Source organism: Amphiura filiformis, chromosome 9 (genome assembly GCF_039555335.1).
Source record: "Amphiura filiformis chromosome 9, Afil_fr2py, whole genome shotgun sequence".
NCBI lineage: Eukaryota > Metazoa > Echinodermata > Ophiuroidea > Amphilepidida > Amphiuridae > Amphiura > Amphiura filiformis.
Genome location: NC_092636.1, coordinates 1,866,287 through 1,886,712, shown reverse-complemented (window position 1 = coordinate 1,886,712; position 20,426 = coordinate 1,866,287). Strand labels below are relative to the sequence as shown.

General features: G+C 38.1%; 1 protein-coding gene across 1 annotated transcript in view; it reads left to right on the top strand.

The window, feature by feature from the left end:
• The first annotated feature begins 2,108 nt into the window (after positions 1–2,108).
• The window catches only part of LOC140160508 (thyrotroph embryonic factor-like), a 44,104-nt gene continuing 25,786 nt past the window's right edge, over positions 2,109–20,426 (top strand). Inside the window, exons 1-2 of the mRNA XM_072183742.1 lie at positions 2,109–2,324; positions 8,993–9,469. Coding sequence (XP_072039843.1) covers positions 2,204–2,324; positions 8,993–9,469 — 598 coding nt within the window. The 5' untranslated portion in view covers positions 2,109–2,203. The remainder of the gene's footprint in view (positions 2,325–8,992; positions 9,470–20,426) is intronic.

Below are 20,426 nucleotides of genomic sequence, written 5' to 3'. Positions count from 1 at the left end.
TGAGGTTCGCTATAGCGGACCTTATTTGAAATTAGAGATAGCGGACCTTATTTAAAATTAGAGATAGTGGACATTATTTAAGATTAGTGATAACGAACCTTAGGTATAGCGAACCTTAATCGAAATTAGTGATAGCGAACCTTAGAGATAGCGAACCTTGATTAATTAGGGATAGCGAACCTTATTCAAAATTAGTGATAGCGAACCTTAGGTATAGCGGACCTTGCAATTAGTGGTAGCGAACCTTGGAGATAGCGAACCTTTAATAAATTAGTGATAGCGGACCTTATTCAAAATTAGCCCGGGAAAATTAGTGATAGCGAACCTTATTTTAAATTAGTGATAGCGAACCTTATTTTAAATTAGTGATATCGAACCTTAGAACTAGCGAACCTTATTACAAATTAGCGATATCAAACCTTAGAAGTAGCTGACCTTTTTTTAGGTATATAGCGAACCCTTTTCTCTATTAGAGATAGCGGGATTCTCATCTCCATAGACTTTACACGTTAGTGATAGCGAACCTTAGAGATATAGCGAACCGTAGAGATAGCGGTCCTCAGTTATAGAGATAGCGGGATGTCACGCCTTCTAGTGCAGGCCCAAAGTCATAAAGCGTGATATAGACTTTTCACCCCCTCCTTTTTTCCTGGTTACAAGCCCCGCCCTCCTCGTGTGCCGCCTCAGGCACAAACCGCCCTCCTTCACCTATATTTATAACGCCTGTTGTACTTTTCCGCCGCTTTCTCTTTTTGTTACAAGCCAACGTGTGCCGCCCTATAAATAGGTGGCTGACAAGTGTTTTTCTCTCCACTTCTGACTTTTTTTCCTTGCTCTCTAAATGTAAAAGAGTGAAAAACTCACTCCCCAAAAGAGTGATTTACAGCTACAGGGTGTACTCCTCGCTTTTCAATCTTTGAAGTAGCCAAACCTTCTCAGTGGAGTGAAAAACAAGTTGTGAGCCGATTGATATAATTGTTTTGGTTTATTAAAGCTAACGACTCAAGGTTTCCGTACATACCAAAATATATTTGATCAACTTTTCAGAAATAGGAGAAAAAAGGGCGCAATGAGGGGCCTCTTTTTTTGGGACACCCTGTATTTACTTATAAAACCACCCAAAAAAGAATAAAATGTGTTTTTTAATTTTAAACCACTCAAAAAAGAGTGAAAACCACTCAACTTGTTCAAGGAGTTAAATGAAGGACAACACGTTTTTAGAGTTGTCCGTCATTTAACTCCTTGAAAGAGTTAATATTCACTCTTTTAGAGTGGTTTTCCCTCTTTTTAGAGCAGTTTTAAAGTGAAAAAAACCCACATTTCACTCTTTTTTGAGTGATCTTTAGGCCTATAGGCCTAAGTGAATCACTCTGAGTGAGTTTTTCACTCTTTTACAATTAGAGAGTATGAGCTCATTTAATCAAAGATGTTATTAGACATAAATTCCGCCAACATTAGGTGTAATGAATAAAGCACTAATTAAAAGATAAGAGTGACCCACATAGGCCTACCCGCCCACATAACACCTAAGTGGCCTATTAACTTGAGCGCAAATTCCATTATGAGTGCCAGTCCCGGGCGCGTAGGCCACTCCGTGGCAAAAATATAATAGGCCCGGGATAATAGGGCCTACATCCAAGCCACACTTTCTTAAATAACAATATAATACCGTATCCGTATAGATATATTCACTCGTGAACATTTTTGGAGGGATGCCGGCCTGGTTTCGAGCTATAGACCTAGGGGCTACTCTCTAAATGTACACCGAGTGGAAAGAGTGGGGGAAAAAGAGTGAGAGAGTGAATAATAGAGGCCACAACCCCTTTATGAGTGGAAAAATTTAATTCTAAACTATAAAAAGGATTGAAAAATAGTCTGTGGGCTTATACTCTCAAAAGAGTGAATAGGCCTATTGCCTAAAGAAAATGTACAAGTTCTTTCATTTTAGAGTGTTGTCCACTCTTTTGAGTAGTTTTTGGTCCGACTTCCATGGACGAGAACATTCAGGCCTAGAAGCATGATTGAAACAGCGCCATCTATTTCGAGCATCGTGCCTCGGATCGTGCGGTTCCGCCCCCACAAAAAATTCTTTTCGCCGCATTTGTAAACATATCGTGAAAATTGGGCCTGTGTGCTGTATTTTTAAAAGAGATTTTATCTAGTATTCTGTTGTAAAATTCTCTGACACTGCAGTAACATAAAAATGGAAGAAAAGGACAGCTGGTTAAATGGATTATCTGCCGTTACATTAAAATCACTGCTAGAAAATCCAAACATGTTGATGCCTACAAGCATGATGAGAAACGCAGCAAAATACAGTGGAGGTGAGTAGAATGGTGTTGTGGTCTATGGGTGAAAATCATGTTCGGCCTCTATTTGTTTTTAGTTTATTTTCATCACGTGTGCATACATGTGTCGTGTTTTTGAGAAATCTGACATATTCATGGCATGGCACTTATTGTTTTCATTTTGTTTTCCAAACATGTCATAACCCAGAAATATTTAATGAAATATTTTAGTAAACGCCTTTGGCTTAACGGTGTGGCTATAAACTACAGGGAAATGCTGCATGCATGCATGCATGGCCATGGATACATGTATGTGCATGCATTGATTAATAGCTCGGCTCGGCACCATTTTGTACCTGGTACCCCGGCCTGGTACATGTACTTGTTACTCACTCACTCACTGCATGCATGCTGTAGCCAATTCTGCCTACAAAATCAATTGAGTAGAGTGCATACATGTACTTTACAAACGTAGATTGCCTGGCGATCGGAGTGTTATCGTCAGAGCACCTCGGACTAGCTTTATACATGAAATGACAAAATACCAATATTAATTATTATAGTTTTCCCAAGGTGGTACAAGATTATGGTACATTCGCTTGGTCGCAAAGGGGAAATAGCCTTGTAAAACAAGTGTGCGTACATGCGCATACATGTGCAGTTCCCCATTCTCGAGCTAGTTGCTATGTGCGCGCTTGTGCAAAGGGGACGAACGGGACAATGTTCCCGGATATCCGACCGAGTGAATGTATTGTATGATGATGTGACCAACATTACTTCTTTTATTGAGCCTGCCCTGGGACCTGCTCCCCGGGGTAGTACAAGGAACTTATACGATGTCCTCATTCACAAACTGGTCCATCGTATAAGCCTCTTAATACCGTACGATAATGTGGTGAAGGAATATTACACAGTAAAGAATAGGCTCCATCATCTTTTGGTTCTGAACCCTCCCAGTCTCCCAAAACATCAAAACATCAAAATCATTGTACATTTACTTACTTAAGACTGTCCTTTTTCATATAGCGCAGACAAAGTAGGGCCAAGCTAAATGGAAATGGTCAAATTTTGGCAAATTATCTCTCTGTGTAATCCTATGTAAGTCCCATATCACATCGTTATCGGCGATCGAGGTTTTTTTTTCCTGAAGTTTGGTTGGTACCCACCAGCGTCATGCATGTGACGTGACACAGCGAAAATAAGCGACGGGAATCAGGGATCGTTAAAAGCGCCAACAAATTTCAAAACACAGAAAGCAGTAAACTTATTGGCGAGCGGTCCGAATTTTGAGCCATAAGTTTACGTGGTGAACTAGGGGGGGGGTCAAAGTGGGAGTACATACATATGCATATCATGATATGTACATGAGAATTGCGGGGTGCATTGAAGCTGAACTTGAGGTCAAGGGCATATATGTTTTAAAAGGCGATTTTATGAAAGGTCATTAGTTCAAATCTGCCTCCAGAAGACATGATGCGTGCATAAAGCACAAAGAAAGTTGAATTGAAGTGATATTGATTGACTCATTTGCTTTGTACTTGTTACATGCATCATGTTTTCTGGAGGCAGATTTGAACTAATAATGACCTTTTGTGAAATCGCCCTATAACTTAAGTCATATGAATGAACTCTGTTCAATTCATACTTACCAGAACATTTAAAATTGTGGAGCAATTACTGAATAGGGTGCAACACTGCAACTCTACTAGTCTTAAATACAAGACTGCCCTACTCTAACCCTAACCCTAAACTCCGTAAACGAGGACTGGATTCAAGTCTAGCAAGTTGCACCCTATTCGGTAATGGTACCAAATTGTGGTTCATATTTGCGATTGGTAGCTCTTAGTAGTCGGCGCGAATGTTATATTCGCCTGGTTGATTTTTTTGTAGGGTAGGTTACAACAATGATTAAAACTGGTTATATTTAACAGTCATTTTGATTTGTTCAAAATATTAGATACGACGGTAATGAATGACAATAACTTTGCACCATCTATTTTGAGGTCATTGTGTGAAATTGTCATCTCGGTATTTTTCCTCGGGAGCTACCGCTCCCTCGGAAAAAATACCTCAGCCCCAAAAAAACCCTCCGATTTCACACAATGACCTCAAAATAGATGGTGCGCAGTTATTATTGTCTAAATAGTGCTGGTACTTCTTTTGTACTGTTCATTTACACGCCTTTAGGGCAAAATTTTGAAAAGTGCACAAACGAATGTTTATACCAAAATTTGTACATAATAAAATTGATGACTCCATTTAGATCAACTTCACCAAAATATTTTGAAATTTGGGCGGAAATCAGGGATTTTATGCCTTCACTGCGAGGCATACTGTTTTTGCACTGCCGCATTTCCGTAGCTGTACAGGGTGTCCCAAAAGTCTTGAAAGTTGATACCTTTTTGACTTTTCATATCTTTCTAGGATTGGTCAGGAGCTAATACATATTTGGAAAGAGTAAATTTATATAATTATTTGGATACCAATTTTACAATTTCTGCTGTTTTTGGTACCCTAAACGAGATCGCGCCTGGTCATGAAAAAGACCCTTTTTACTTGGCTCCCGGCCTTGCAAGACGATGCTTCATCCCCCAATTGGGGGGGGGGGGTACTTGGATATTTTTGGATGTGGGTGTGAGGCTCCAGACTTGAAACCCTTACCCATTTCCAAGGGCCCTTTGACCAATAGACACAGTGGCGTAACTAGGGGGTAACGTGTCCCTGGCGCCACCCTTAGGGGGCACCAAATTGACCAATTCTGCATCGATTCTGCAATTTCTGCGCCTCAAGCGATGAAAGTCAAAATTTTCATGCGCTCAGCGCCCATTTCAACACCAAATAAATTGAAAGAACATTTTAAGACCGATATTCAACTTCTACATGTAGTAACCAAAATTAATTAGTGGTAGGCCTTATTTGTCCAAAATTTGGGGAGGGGGGGCATTATATAATAATATATCCTTAGCCCTGGGCGCCACAACCCCAAGCTACGCCACTGCACGCGTCTAATATATTCTCGGGTGGGGTAGGGGTGCCAATTGTCCCAAATATGCTTGGTACCAGCTGACTTGGAATGTGCTCCTTCCTCACTAAAATAGCACAAGCCTGGCTGGACCAAGACTATTCCACAATGTTCTCATCACTTAAATTACCAGGTATACAGGGATTTTTTTGGGGGGGCTGATTTTGCAAAAGTGGACTTTTTTTCCAAGGGGGAGGTGCGTTTTATGAAAAGTGGACTTTCTTCCCAAAATTTGGACCTTTTTGACCACAAAAGCGTAAAACCCGATTTTTTAGGACTTTGTGTTTGTATACTTTTGCAAATTTTTTTTTTTTTGGGGGGTTGTGGGTGCATCACACACTCACCCCCCCTCCCAAGTGTCTGAGGCCTGGACTGCCTTTTGAGGAGAGCATGAGCAAGATTTCACTCTCTACTGATCTCCTTAAATCTGATGAGGAGAGTAATTTTTAGCTCTTCTTAGTTGACCATTTTCTCCTTAAACATTCTATTGTAAAATGCTCCAAACAGCTTTTCTAAAGGCTCCAGAAGAACTATTTAATTTATAACATTTGCTGAGGAGGACATCCTCAATATTTTTCTAAATTTCTTTTTTCACACGATTATATTGTACTTTACAACATTACCTTGCAAAAATCAAGACTCAGGGTGCTGTAGTTTTGGCAAAATCAGAGATTTTGAATAAAACACAGGAACCGTTGTTTTATTATTACGATGGAATTATTAGTCGAACGCATACATGATGTTTATAACCAGGTTTCGAATTTTGGATGTGCGGTTGCCCGTGACGACTAAAAGAGTCGCCGGACAACCAAAAATATTGATTCGGTTGTCCGCCGGACAACCATAAATCTAGCCAAAAGTCACATTTGTAGGCCTACGGACAACCAAAAACTTAGACGGACAACCAGAAATTGTAATCTGGTTGTCCATGGGACAACCATTTATTTTTCCTAAATTCGAACACTGTTTATGACACAGTACGTACATGACGTGCGGGACGGTGATCTACACAACAAAGGATCGTTCAATAACACAACCGAAGGAGTGATAGGTATTGGTGACATTGGCGCTGGTAGCAAATTTTCTTTGCCTTGCCTTATTTGTTCGGCTCAAAATGAAAGGGGATATATATCTGACAGTAAAAGCTAACATTTTATGGCAAAGAAATGCTAATCTATTTTGTATCAAAATTTTATAATATGGCTTTAAAGGAGTATTTTGTGATCCTAGCATCCTCTATTTATGTCATTTTCATTAGATATCCACGAAAAAACCTATTCCCAAAATTTCAGTTGATTCCGATTTTGCGTTCATGAAAGTTATGCATGATTATGTGTATTACACTGCTCCATAGACAATGCGTTGTAATTTCATTCTGGTGCACCAGAACGAAATTCAAATTTCACGATATCTTTGCTAAACGAATTAATCTGCAAGAAATATTTTGTACATAAACATTATGTAGCCAGAGGTTTCCAGTGATATAAAAATCTCAACTTTTTTGAGAAAAGTGGGGGATGAGGCTGTGGATCACGAAATGCCCCTTTAATGCTCTCAGACAGTCCCTGGGGATATGCGACATGATGTTTAAATTGAAAGGACACATGACCCCGCTTTGCATGTCACCTAACCTATTCAGTTTGCCATGATGGTGGCTTTTAATGGAAGATGTAATTGATCACATGGAACACTTTGCATATTATTTGCAGCGCCACCAATTTAGCCAACCATGATCCAATGCTACAAGTGTATGCATGCATGCAGTTTCCTTTATATTTTGCCCACACCAATTGATTTAGCTTCGTTTGAATAGGGAGTTCATTGACTATTTAGATGTGCATTGGAGATGACCTTGATAGCATGAGTTGACAGAAAAAAAAATTCAAGTTCAGTATTTTATTGATGTACCATGAGCTGATACATACATTTACAAGCATAGAATATATATGGCCTTCTGGTCAGAAAGTTTGTACCTGTATTCTCCAGCTGCACCCATGGCGCCACCAGGAGGTAAACTGCCAACAACTCTTGTTACTACTAGTACTAAGGAATACTTAAAGATCGGATGCATCTTTACCTAGATGGTCCAACTGTTTGCATCAATGGTCCAACTGTTAGCATTATTTTACGGAATATTTGCAGCATCTGTAGAAAAGTTCACTCAGCAATATGCATTACAATACTGAAAACGCATGCGCACCACACACTAAAGTGCGCCACCAGTTACCTGCACTGTTTCAACATCAAGAGCATTGTAAGATCAATCTTCGTGTGTCAAGTGCTTTCTTTTGTAGAGATCAATTTCTCACTCGTCAACATCTTCAAAACTTCTTTTATTTACACCTCGATCATGCATACAGTCTTCATATTAACGTAGCAAGCAGTCAACAGGGACTGCTGTTTGAGAGAAGCTAGAGCAATCACTCTTCTTAAGTTGCATTTGTAAGAGCGATTTATAGCTCCTCTAGATGACTCGTGCTTTATGCTTTAATGGCCACAGGTGCAAACAGCTCTTCTAAAGCTCTTCTTGAAGAGACCAGAAGAGCATTCTACAGCTCTTTTCTCATTTTCAAATGGCAGTCCCTGAGGATTCTGTCATATTATAATATAGTGTACTGCACTGTATAGATCGATCATCTTTCCAATTAAGCATTTTGTATTAATTTCAAGAATAAGACCCAGAGCCTGTATGTGAAGGCATAGCGTGGTATGAAACCAACCGATATTTACAAGCCATCTTTTGTACAACGATTGCATTCATATCAGAGCGGGTTTTTTAAGTACATTTTGTGAATATTTAGCACATTTACATCATGGATTGGTATGTGTTTTAGAAATTGTGTAATATAATAATACATTGGTTGAGGGTGATTTCTCAACATATACTGCCAAAACTTGCATCCCCCTCCCTTTATTTGCCCCCCCCCCCCTCCCCTTACATTCCAGATTTTTGAGAACTCAAATTTATAACCCTAAATTTGCCATTGGAACATTTTCCTCATAATTGCTACACCTTATTATATTTAGCAAAATTTGCTACAAAAAAGGTGCCTAAAGTATCTTATCCAAAAATCATTACCCCTCCCTTGAACTCCCTGGTCATCTCGGAGTCTATGCTTGCCACCAAATATTTTCTGCCCCAATTCAATCCAATGTAATTATTGCTTATGAAAACCAACCCCACAGGCAGGCCCACACACTCTTTTACTGGACTGGATAGAAATTGACATCATTTTTTATCCAGTCCAGTAAATTAGCATCTGTCCGGATATAAAGACCGGATTTGGGCTATATTTTGCCCACATAAATTGGAAGATGCTTATATCATACACCACAGCATTTAGCCTGCTCAGTTCTGGGATAAAAGTCATAAAACATTGAAAAAAAAAAAAATGCCCCAAGCCCCCAAACTTGCCCCCAATTGTTGCCATCCATTTGCATAACTTCAGCAAATCATAAGCATAATCTCCATGCGACATGGAGATTGTCAACACTATGTATAATGCATGTATGTGATCACATATGCGGTGAATATAGTAATGCTAATTTTGCATAGTCCTGAAGTCATTTGAAACATTGCAACAAGTACTTCATTATTGTTAAAATTTGCTTTTTCAAACACATAGTCATATTTTTCATTTAAACTTCATCTATTTCCTTTTACATCTTTCCCATACTACAGATGAATATAGCAGTTACCAAGAGAAGCAGAAGATTGTAGAACATGGTCCAGATGACTTTGGTAACCCGATGTCGGCCTTTCTTGGGCCAAAACTGTGGGAGAACACACTCCCAGACCACAATGATCTCAAATTTGAGTACATGGACATTGAAGAGTTTCTGTCTGAGCATGGGTTACCTTCTGAAGATGTGTCTCAGTGTCAGCCCAACACACAGAAAGCAGACATGGTGGCGCAAACGCCATCTCCACACTCGCAAGCTCAGCTAACACCATTGCCACCGACGCCACAGACTCACACGACCTTGATGCCGGTGAGGAGGGAGGACCCATGCAGGAAACAGGAGGATGGACCAGCTAGGATGCAGACATCTTGTTCACATGATCTCAGGGAAATTAAAGAGATTGATTCCAAACCAGTGTTGCCCTTACCCCCAGGACCACAATTGGCTCACTCTTCCCCATCATCACCCACACAAGGTAAGATATACTGTTGCGGTTGTGTGTATAAGTGCCCCGGGAGGGCACTCAAGTTTGGTTTTGGTAGGGGTGTGCTGCTGAGAAAGTGGACCCATCAATATACCAATTTTTCAAGAAATTTGGACCCATCGATAAACCAAAAGTAGTTTTTACAAAATTTCCCAAAAAATTGGCTTAGAAAAGGGGCTCATTGATATACCAAAAGGCCAAAAATGCTACCCATGTTTGCGGCACATCCCCGTATAGTCATTTGTACTGAGTACCCCCTCCCTGGCCCGATAAGTGCCCACTACGGAGAAGGTTGGATAATACCAAGTGGCTGCTATGTGTCTAAAGATTGTTGGTGTATAATGCTACAGAAAGTCTGGCAAGAAAGTTTTGACAACGCTGCCCCATAATTCAACTTTCAGGGCTACTTAATTTCAGGATTTAGTAGAAAATAGTTTCCATTTAAGGGCTACCTTAAAAAATAATTTTCGAAGGCTATTTTGGCATTTTCAGGGGAATATCACCCTTTCCCTGGTTTAATTTGAGCCCTAATTCTCCGTGTATTACAGCAGTTTATTTGGAATTCAGATTTTTAAGTTGCAAATCATGTTTTCAGGGAATATCACCCTTTCCTGGTTTAATTTGAGCCCTAATTCTCCGTGTATTACAGCAGTTTATTTGGAATTCAGATTTTTAAGTTGCAAATCATGTTTTCAGGGGAATATCACCCTTTCCCTGGTTTAATTTGAGCCCTAATTCTCCGTGTATTACAGCAGTTTATTTGGAATTCAGATTTTTAAGTTGCAAATCATGTTTTCAGGGGAATATCACCCTTTCCCTGGTTTAATTTGAGCCCTAATTCTCCGTGTATTACAGCAGTTTATTTGGAATTTAGATTTTTAAGTTGCAAATCATATTTTCAGGGGAATATCACCCTTTCCCTGGTTTAATTTGAGCCCTAATTCTCCGTGTATTAGATTACAGCAGTTTATTTGGAATTTAGATTTTTAAGTTGCAAATCACTTCTTTTCTGCGGTGTTCATTATCCTACATGTATAAGCTTTGTTCATTATTTTGGTGATTGATGTCATAAAAGAATATTTGGGTACGGTACAATGAACTTCAATGAACTTGAATGTGCTGATTGCATGAACATTCATGTTTTATGGAAATTATTATGCCTTTAATCCTATAGGGAAAAGTGCATGTTCCTGCTGTATAACAGCATCAATAACAAATCATGCTATTGCTCATGATATTAAAGGTATGCGACTCAGATTTTTTTCAGGGTTCGGTTTTTGCCAGCAATCATTTAAAACATATTTTTTGTCTTATCAATTTCTTAAAATGAAAACATTTTGAATTTGATATGACACTTATAAATGCACTTAACATGCTATATGTAAGTGCACTAGTGAGCAATGAAAATCCATACAAATCTTGCTGTATTAAATCTAAGAAATTATTTTTGTGACTTAATAATTTGTTTTGAGATGAAAAAAGTGAAACATTTATCAGTTTTTGGCTCTTAGCGAAGCTATTGAGCCTACGCAGTTCCGCTAGATGGTAGATATTATTTTCCTCATTTTTCGGCAATTTCCGGCGCTGCTTTTTTATACTAAGGCTTTTTCTGTGTATTATATATAGTCATCAAATTGGATTCTAAGCTTTGCTGAGTTATTTTTCAATCGATTGCACTCCTTTAGAGGTGAATTTGGGGTGGGGAAAGTACTTATTTTGAAGTGAGAAAAGTCAAAAGTCGTCATGAGAAACAAGTCATTTCTATCGTTTTGCTTGGTTCCCTGTATGCGCTAGAGATTATTTTGGTCTGAATAATTTAAGTTATGAGATCATGGCGGAATTGACGGATTGCACTATTTTTCTTTGGGAAAGTGACCTTTATCATGAATTTTTGTGGTGATCTCACGTGGATAGAAATGTGATTGGATGATTCCTTAGTCCGGATTGTTTATTGAGTTCTCGGAGTTTCGTCACCATGGGACAACATTTCAAAATATTTAGAGACCAGCGGCGTAGTAATTGAGTTAAATTAACGCTAAATAACCAGGGTTGCCAAAAAAATTCAGCCCGAATCGCAGGTCAAATAACCGAAAAGTCGCCCAATTTTTTTCTTTACCCTTTGTATTCTATGGGGCAGGAAATTGTCCCGGGGAAAATCTTCAAAAGTCGCCTAATTGGGTTACCAAATCGCGGGTTTGACAACCCTGAAAACAACGTCTCGGCAGCGAAGGTCATCTGGCTATTCATTATCAGCGTGGGGGTTGGGAATTCTGAAAATCTGTAAAAATGGGGGTTATTTTGCGGAATAAAGGGTGGGTTTCTAAAAAGCGTGGGAGCAATATATAAAGCGTGTGGGTAACGCTACCAATTGAAAAAAAATATATAATAAAGTAATTTGATGATCTGTTGAAAAACATTCATATTTTCTTCATAAATCTGGAAAGAAAATGTCAGAAATTAATTAGCTGATGTTTTCATTTCGCATGCAGCGTCACCCATAGTAGAATGGACGCTGGCCGTAAAATTATATTCATTTTATGAATGAATATAATTTTCAGTCTCTACACCAGCCGCTTTGGCCTGCTCGCTCACACTAGAAGTGGAGCGATCGGAACACAGCGGCTGTGTAGAGAGTCTATAGAGACTGACGTATTGCAATTAATTCAGGATCGCTTTACCATTCGCCCATGTGTTTATGATAAACAATCTGAGGTCGTATCTTTTCGAAAGATAATTGCAGTGTTGATGCAGTTTGCCAATATTATGTCGCAAATGTTTCAGATGAATAAGAAAATCATGAGTGTTTGATAGATGAGGATAAATTCTGCATCAATTCGGATTCTGAAATGGATTGATGGCGCAGATAGTGATAAATGGACCCGAAGTGATTGTATGAAACGGCGGTAGCGCCGCCGATGTTCAGTCTTCCGAATTTGATAAAGTAATGCTGTAAGCTTTGGTCAGAAACACTGCATAAGGGTGGGTGTCTGTCTAAAAAGTGTGGGGGAAATATAAAGGGTGGGGTTTGACCCCCTGACAAACGTTCGAAATTTGTAGTTGCTACAACTGATCATCATACTATTTAATTCACTAGAATCTGTTTGTCTGTGTCTGCCTCTTTTCTCGGAGACTAGTGTAGTAGTATAGTAGCTCGTTCACGTAGTGATTCCGTTGTCCCACTGGCCTACTAAACGTAGATTGCATGGCGATCGGAGTGTTATAGTCAGAGCACCTCGGACTAGTATAGTAGGGGAAGCACGTTCCTCAAACTTGGTGCGTGGATGCATCTTTTCACAAGTCACACGTACAATATTTTCTCAATTCGAATTTTATCCTTTCTGGGTATGACTGATTTTGTTACCGTAAAATTTGTGTCAATTCCCGATATTAGTACCGTACACTATTAATGCACCACATTTTGTAGGCTCCAATTGCTGATTACATAAATGAGAACAACTGGTAACCAGCGGCACTGTGTAGTACCGGTCTGTTATTCAATTGCGTTGTGTGTGGGTTACGTGTATTTTATGTGTAAAATGCCTATACGGTGATCCACCCAAAAAAAAAAAAAAACATTGTATAGATCCTGTACCGGGCCCTGTACTAGGTGCATCTTGACCCCAGGCAGCATAAGTTTGTATTGGTTAGTGGGTCAAGGTCACCTGAGGTCATCCAGGGGTCATCTGAGGTCAAATTTGCAAAAACTGTCGTAGGGGCATGAAACTTGGTGGGTAGGCCTACAGTCAACATTTGGAGTCAAATTTTGGGAAGGTCATCCGGGGTCACCCAGGGGTCATCAAATTACTAAAAACTGTTGTATGGGCATGAAACTTGGTGGGTACAGTCAACATTTAGAGCCAAATTTTTGGAAGGTCATTTTGGGATCATCAAAGGTCATCCATGGGCATGACACCTGGTGGTCACTGTCAACATTAAGAGTCAAATTTTTGGAAGGTCATTTTGAGGTCATCCGGGGTCATCTGAGGTCAAATTACTAAAAACTCGTATGGGCATGAAACTTGGTGGGTACAGTCAACATTTGGAGTCAAATTTTGGGAAGGTCATTTTGGGGTCATCAGGGGTCATCTGAGGTCAAATTACTAAAACTGTCGTATGGACATTAAACTTGGTGGGTACAGTCAACATTTGGAATCAAATTTTGGAAAGGTCATTTTGGGGTCACCCAGGGGTCATCAGGTCAGATTACTAAAAAACTGTCGTATGGACATGAAACTGGATACAGTCAACATTTGGAGCAAAATTTTGTGGGGTCACATCACTCACATGTTCCTCAAACTTGGTGGGTGCATCTTGACCCCAGGCAGAACAAGTTTGTATTGGTTAGTGGGCCAAGGTCATCTGAGGTCAAATTAGCAAAAACTGTCATATGGGCATGAAACTTGGTGGGTACATAGTCAACATTTGGAGTCAAATTTTTGGAAGGTCATTTCAGGGTCAAGCGGTGTCACCCAGGGGTCATCTGAGGTCAAATTAGCACAAACTGTCATATGGGCATGAAACTTGGTGGGTACAGTCAACATTTGGAGTCAAATTTTGGAAGGTCATTTCAGGGTCAAGCGGTGTCACCCAGGGGTCATCTGAGGTCAAATTGCTAAAATGTCAAGATTGACTCCGATCGAGTTTCAAGGACTGTATTGAATTTTTGTGGGGAATTTTTTCAAACTAAAGGTTTAAAAAATTGACCGACCAACCTGTTGCGCATTCGACTCCAAGAACAATTGCTTTCCCACAAAAAAAGCGTAGAGCCACAGCGCCATTGGTGCTCTTGTTTAGTTTTTGCCATTTTTGCCGGCAAAAACTGTTTTTGCCAAGTGGAAAAGCCACGGTTAAAACCGTGGTTTTTTCCCCCTGCGGCAAAATCCTGCGAACCCTGATTTTTTTGTATTTTGTTTTGTATCTCACATTGAGGCATGTACCAAAAAATAATCCAATTGTCAAATTTTGAGGTAAATTGCACTAGCTGATCTGATATTACATGTACAAGTAAAAAAATGTGTTTCACAATGGCCGTGTGTAATATGTACATTTGGGGATGAGGCTATCACGTTTTCGTTCATAACATCTAAACACAATATCTTTTAGTCCTAAAATTTCACTGGGATTATGAGAAAAAAATGAGCTTTTTTCTGATGCCAAAATCTCCATTGTTATAGGAAAAAGTGGGGGGGGGGGATAAGGCTGTTGATCAGATCAGGTCATCCATCTTTAATAGCCCTTTACACAACTTGCCTAAGCTGCAGCGCAGAGAGATTTCTTCCCAGGATCTGTGGCTACAGTAAGTGAGCACTATAAAGGGGATATTTGTATTATTTTTGTTACGATATTGATGTTCTGAACAATTTGCTATTTATTTTATTCAATTTCAAACAGCAACACACTAAAGCCTAAGTCGTAAAATATTTCTGTGGGCTTTTTAAAACTTGGAAAAGCATGACAATATTACATTGTGTATTTACCCGGGGGGGGGGTCACTCCCATTGTGGCCTGTACACCATCCGCGATAATAAAAACGCGTAAAAAGGGTATTTTTTCGTGGGTAGGCACGATACGCGTGTATCGTGTTTAGGGTGTCAAAAACATGAAAAATTGCAAAAAAGGGTAGCAAAATTGCAATTGCTAATACGCGGAAATGAAATTTAGGGTGTGAAATCAGATGCAAGGAATAAAATTCCTGTTTAGGGTGTGAAAACAGGTGCGTGTTTACCTGTTTAGGGTATCGCTTTTAGCCAAGGGTTAAATCCTTGTTTAGGTGCTTTTCAAAAGTGGATTATCGCGATGATCTACAGGCCACAATGGGAGTGACCCCCCTGGGGTATTTGCGCAGGTAATAAGAACGACAAATTCAAAACAGCCAATAAAAATGTTTCTTTAACTATGTGTAACTAAATTTGTAGGTGTTTAAGATCACAAAACTGCTACAGGTAAATCTCAAATATATCCCAAGTGCAAGTGAGTGAATGTTCTTTAGTCATCCAGTAGTTTCAAACCAAGTTTTGGAATTAAATTAGATACAGGTTCCAGTATTTGATTTTAAAATTCCAAAACTCTATCCCACAGTACATGTATCTCATTCCTCTACTTCAAGGTCAAATTATGCAGGTTTTCTTCAATTATTGATTAATTTGAACATTAATAATGATCTATTATTAGAATAGGTTTTAATTAGAAATGAAAGTAATTTATTTTTGCAAGTCATGCCCGGAAGTCATCTACATCATTCATCAGACTACATGTATAGTGAAGACAAGCACCATTATCATTTTTGGGGCTCCACCCACAACAACGTGTTTTATGGAGCTTTGAAATTGTATATGGTACACCTGGTTGGCCTGGGTGGGGTGGGGGGAGGTACTGACTATGGAAGTGACTGAGATGTGCAGACAGCAGTTCAAACTAGGGGGTCTTTCGGTGAGAGCATAGACACTCAATTAAAGGGGGTCTTTCGGTGAGAAAGTCCCAAAACGGGGGAGTCTTTTCAGGGTCTTTCTGTGAGACTGGAAAAATCTTACTAAAGAAAGGGGTCTTTCTGTGAGACTGGGAAAAATTTTGGGTCGAAATATTAGAAGTTAATACTAAATTTCCAAACTCATCGAAGTTGCAAATTTTCTAACAATTTGAAGAAAAATAATGAAAAAACAGAGTCATTTGGTGAGAGATTTTCAGAAATTTGCAAGGGGGTCTTTTGGTGACAGGGAAACATTGGGTTTCATTGGGTGAGAGGGAGTTGGAAAAATGGGGGTCAATGTGGCCGCACATCCCTGTCACTCATTTAATGGCATACATGTACTAGGAAAGACCATTCCAGGTTCAGGAAATAACGAGTGGACTATGGGCGTGTTATAAGTGTTTTTTTTAAAGGTTGGAAAAAGGTCACATTCAGTAGTCTGTTGTACATGTATCTTTTTACCTAACCTTGTACATGTATAGTACACATGGACATTGTACAACTTATCTGGGTTGGTCAGTGTTGGGTAGCACAACAGATATTGGGTTCATCAATTGACCAAAAATACAAAATAAAATATTTACAATACATGCAGGTCAGTAGGATTATTTATTAATCAATACGGTTTACGAAAAGTCAAAGTCCTTTTCCTTGATGGTTTTAGCTTTGTCACAGTCCTAAGTTCATTAGATTCATTTAGAGGTTAATGACTGCGCATCAGTTGGTTTTATTAATATAATGCATCATATTGTACATCACAAGACAGTCATTATACTTTTTCAATATCCTGCATAATTTGCATCTGTGTACACCATGTAGTTAAAATTTAAGGTCTATGATCAAGGGTGAAAATAAGAGAGCTTGAACTAGGGGCCACTTTGGCAAAAAAAAGTGGCCCCTGGTTCACCAAGATTTGAAAGAACCAGGGGCCATTTCCAATTACCAAGGGGCCAATTAAAATAAAGATGTGCTGGATGAGTTAAATAAGCACTATTTGCTTGTAATTAAATATTTTTGGTTCACTATCCGGGGCAGTTTTGTGAGGAAAGTGTCCTGGTCAACTAAAATTGAGATGGAACCAGGGGCCATTTCAGAGTTTCTGGGAGCCAAACGGCTCCTGTCTCCCACTTAATTTCACCCCGGTCTATGATTGGAAAACACATTATGTTTATTCATGAGCTGAGCCAGGCTATAAATATTATAACAAGACACCTTAATCTTGCATGTAGTTCAGCTCAATGTATTATTAATTGGTCATGTTTTTTGAGGTGGGACCCAATTGTGTCACATCTTGCAATTTGTCAAAAATCAACTCCTTTTTTGAATTTCTGATTATATTTCAAAAAGTTTTCACCCAAACTAGTAAAAGTATACATTTTAGAAAGCATATATTGTCATGATTGCAAATCTGTAAAGTTTGAATGGATATACAGGGTGTACCAAAAAATATACAGGGTGATTCCATTGAAAAATACCGAAAAATTAAATTTCTTTACCTTAATATTTCTACATAGTATATTAAATTGGAAAATGAACTTGATATTTGGAATGTACACAGTTAGTCCTTTCATTAAATGTATAGTTTGCACTATATTTGTTAAGCCCATTGTGTTATACAGGGTGTGAAAAAAAGTTGTAAATTATTTTTTTTAATTTATGTAAAATTTCCTAAGTGCCATTAAATTTGGAAGATATATTCAAAATAGTTTACAGAATTGCTATAATATCAAATTTAAATACCCAATTCCTATATAGGGTGTTCCAAAAATCAATATTCAGTGAATAATTAGTAACAAAGGTACATGTACAATACATGTACAATTAGCCTACATCAATAAACTATTTAACAATAACCAGAGATCAATATGTCATCAGATTAAATCCTTTGACTGTAATAATCTCCTTTTAGAAGATTTATTTCATATTTCAAAGATAAAACAATATTGAAATTTTTTATATGCATGCATGCAAAATTACAGCCCATTGTATTGTATGACCCACATTCCACTGCATTAATTAAAAGCTTGTTAAATCCTTAATTACTAAGTTCATTAAGATTAACTAGGCAATTATAGTTATAGAAAGTTAAAAAATAAGATTAACATTATGCAAAATGCATTTTTACTTCTACTAGGCAACAAAGTGCATAAATTTTATTAATGAACATCAACTTCCCATTGGAATTACACAGAGCTCCTCCGCCTGCTCCTCCACTTCCGCACCACCCCTGACTAATTAACTTAATTAAGCTGTTGTAATTAAATAATACATTTGTTTAATTGTATTTGTTATTAATTCATTAGATTAATAATTTATCTTCAAAATAAGACCAAAAACAATTGTTCATGATGAATTTTAGCAAAAATATAGGAATAAGTAGACAAAATGATTTAGCAAAATGTGACAGCACCACCTTTTTTAGGGTCCCAGTATAAAAAACATGACCAATTAGTAAAATTGTGATTCTTTGTGGGCTCTACAAGCACATGTACCTATAATTAATAGATGTACATATGTAGCATCATTTTTTTACTTATAAGTTTTATAACATTCATTTTTAAAGGAACTATCAAAGAAAATTAAAGGTAGGATTAATAATGTGGGGGTGGGGTTGTTGATCAAACCATCCTCCCTTAATCAAACTTCTTTTAAATGAGGACATTTTTGATCGGGGTCCATAAGGCCATGGAGACAACACTGTGAGGTCTTGACATCTTCCCAATTTCCCATACACATCCTATCAGTGACATTTGATTGCCATGCATGGCTTTATCTGATATGGCCATTTTGTCCAGAAATCGGAGTGTGTGGGTGTCCTCCTACATGTGTACGAAGTAGATGATAATGGATATATACTATGAGTGCACTTATTATCATAATTTCCATTTTTTATCTTTTTGTACTTCTTTTACATGTAGATGCATTCCCTGAACAATTCAACATTTTCATGTGGCTAACAGTAGTGCGTGCATATTTTGTATGTGTTGTGTTGTAAGGCAGGTTTTTAAAAGAACAGTTTCTGTACAACTTTTTATAATACTTACACAGGCTGTTATCTTCAAAAATGGATTATTTAAAATATTTATATGAGCTGGATAGTTATATATTTTTAGTTTTGAGTAAAGTAATCCTGTCCTGTCAACTGTTTGTTCAACATACATACTGTGTGAAGCTTCAAGCATGGAATGTTTGCATACAAAAATTACAAGCATGAAAAATTTGTGAATTTTGCTAAGTTACATGGATCCCTCAATTTTCAGATGCTGCAAAATATAACAGCTCCTTTTAAGTCGTGAAAATTTTGTTTCCAAATATAACATGGTTTACATACATGTACATACTACAGTGTAGCATAAATGTTGGACAAAGTTGCTTTCATTCAATATCAAGTATTATTAAATGCTTTATACTTGCTGTCTACTGTAGATAGCATTAATTAATGTTACTTAAATTCCAAATAACTTTTTCGTTGCAAACATGTCTTTTTAGATAATTTCAACCCCATGAGTTGTACCTACTTAATCTATATTCAAAGTTGGTGTTGCAGAATGATCTATAGAGGTCATACTTTTCCTCATGTTATATTTTGCATTTTTAAACTGAGCAAGTTAAAAAAAAGCTGAGATCTTTACATACCATCAAAAACGTAGGACTGCATAATGCTTGTATGCATAAACTTTCAATTTGTATTTTTTTATCTGACTTGTCTGTCGGCAGACACTGAATATTTGTTGATGCTAGTGATGTGAACTGATGTTGATCTTACACAGCATCTACTTGTAAGACGTCATCTACACCTGTGACGTCATCACAGGTATCTCTACATTACTAGCAACAACATATCTTCAGAGCAATAAATGAAGATGCCGGTTGAGCCAGTGAAAGCGCTCCGGCGAGTGCACCAATTTAAAAATAAATAAATCCACTGGAGATTCTTTACTGTAACTACATTGTATTTATCATGTTTCTAGATGTCACACAATCTTGGTTAGGTTTGTTCAACTACTGGCCACAAGGCCAGAAGGTGATACTATTGTGTTACTGTTGATTCTAGATCTAAACTTGTTTATTATAGGTTTATTGTTTACATACTATCAGTTAGTCATTGCCACTCAACATTACAAGAAGATCTACAATTTCTCTGTTGATATCAGCAATAAAACTGTAGAATAAAATAGCATTGTTTAACCACTTCCTCCAAAATAATGAATTCAACGTAAGCATTATACACACACAAGTTCCAGATGTATGACAAATATTACGCGATCACACGTAACACATATATGCACCTTTCCGGTGATTTGCGCAAGCTTGCGCATACACTACTGCAAAAGTGTAGATTCAACACTGATTAACAATGGCTAGCTTTTGATGTTCCTCATAAAATTATCATGATTTAGAAAATCTTTCGCTTATTTTCGTTGTTGCCCGAGCGAAGTACTTTAGCTGCCCAAGCAAAGTAAATCACACAGACAGACGTGC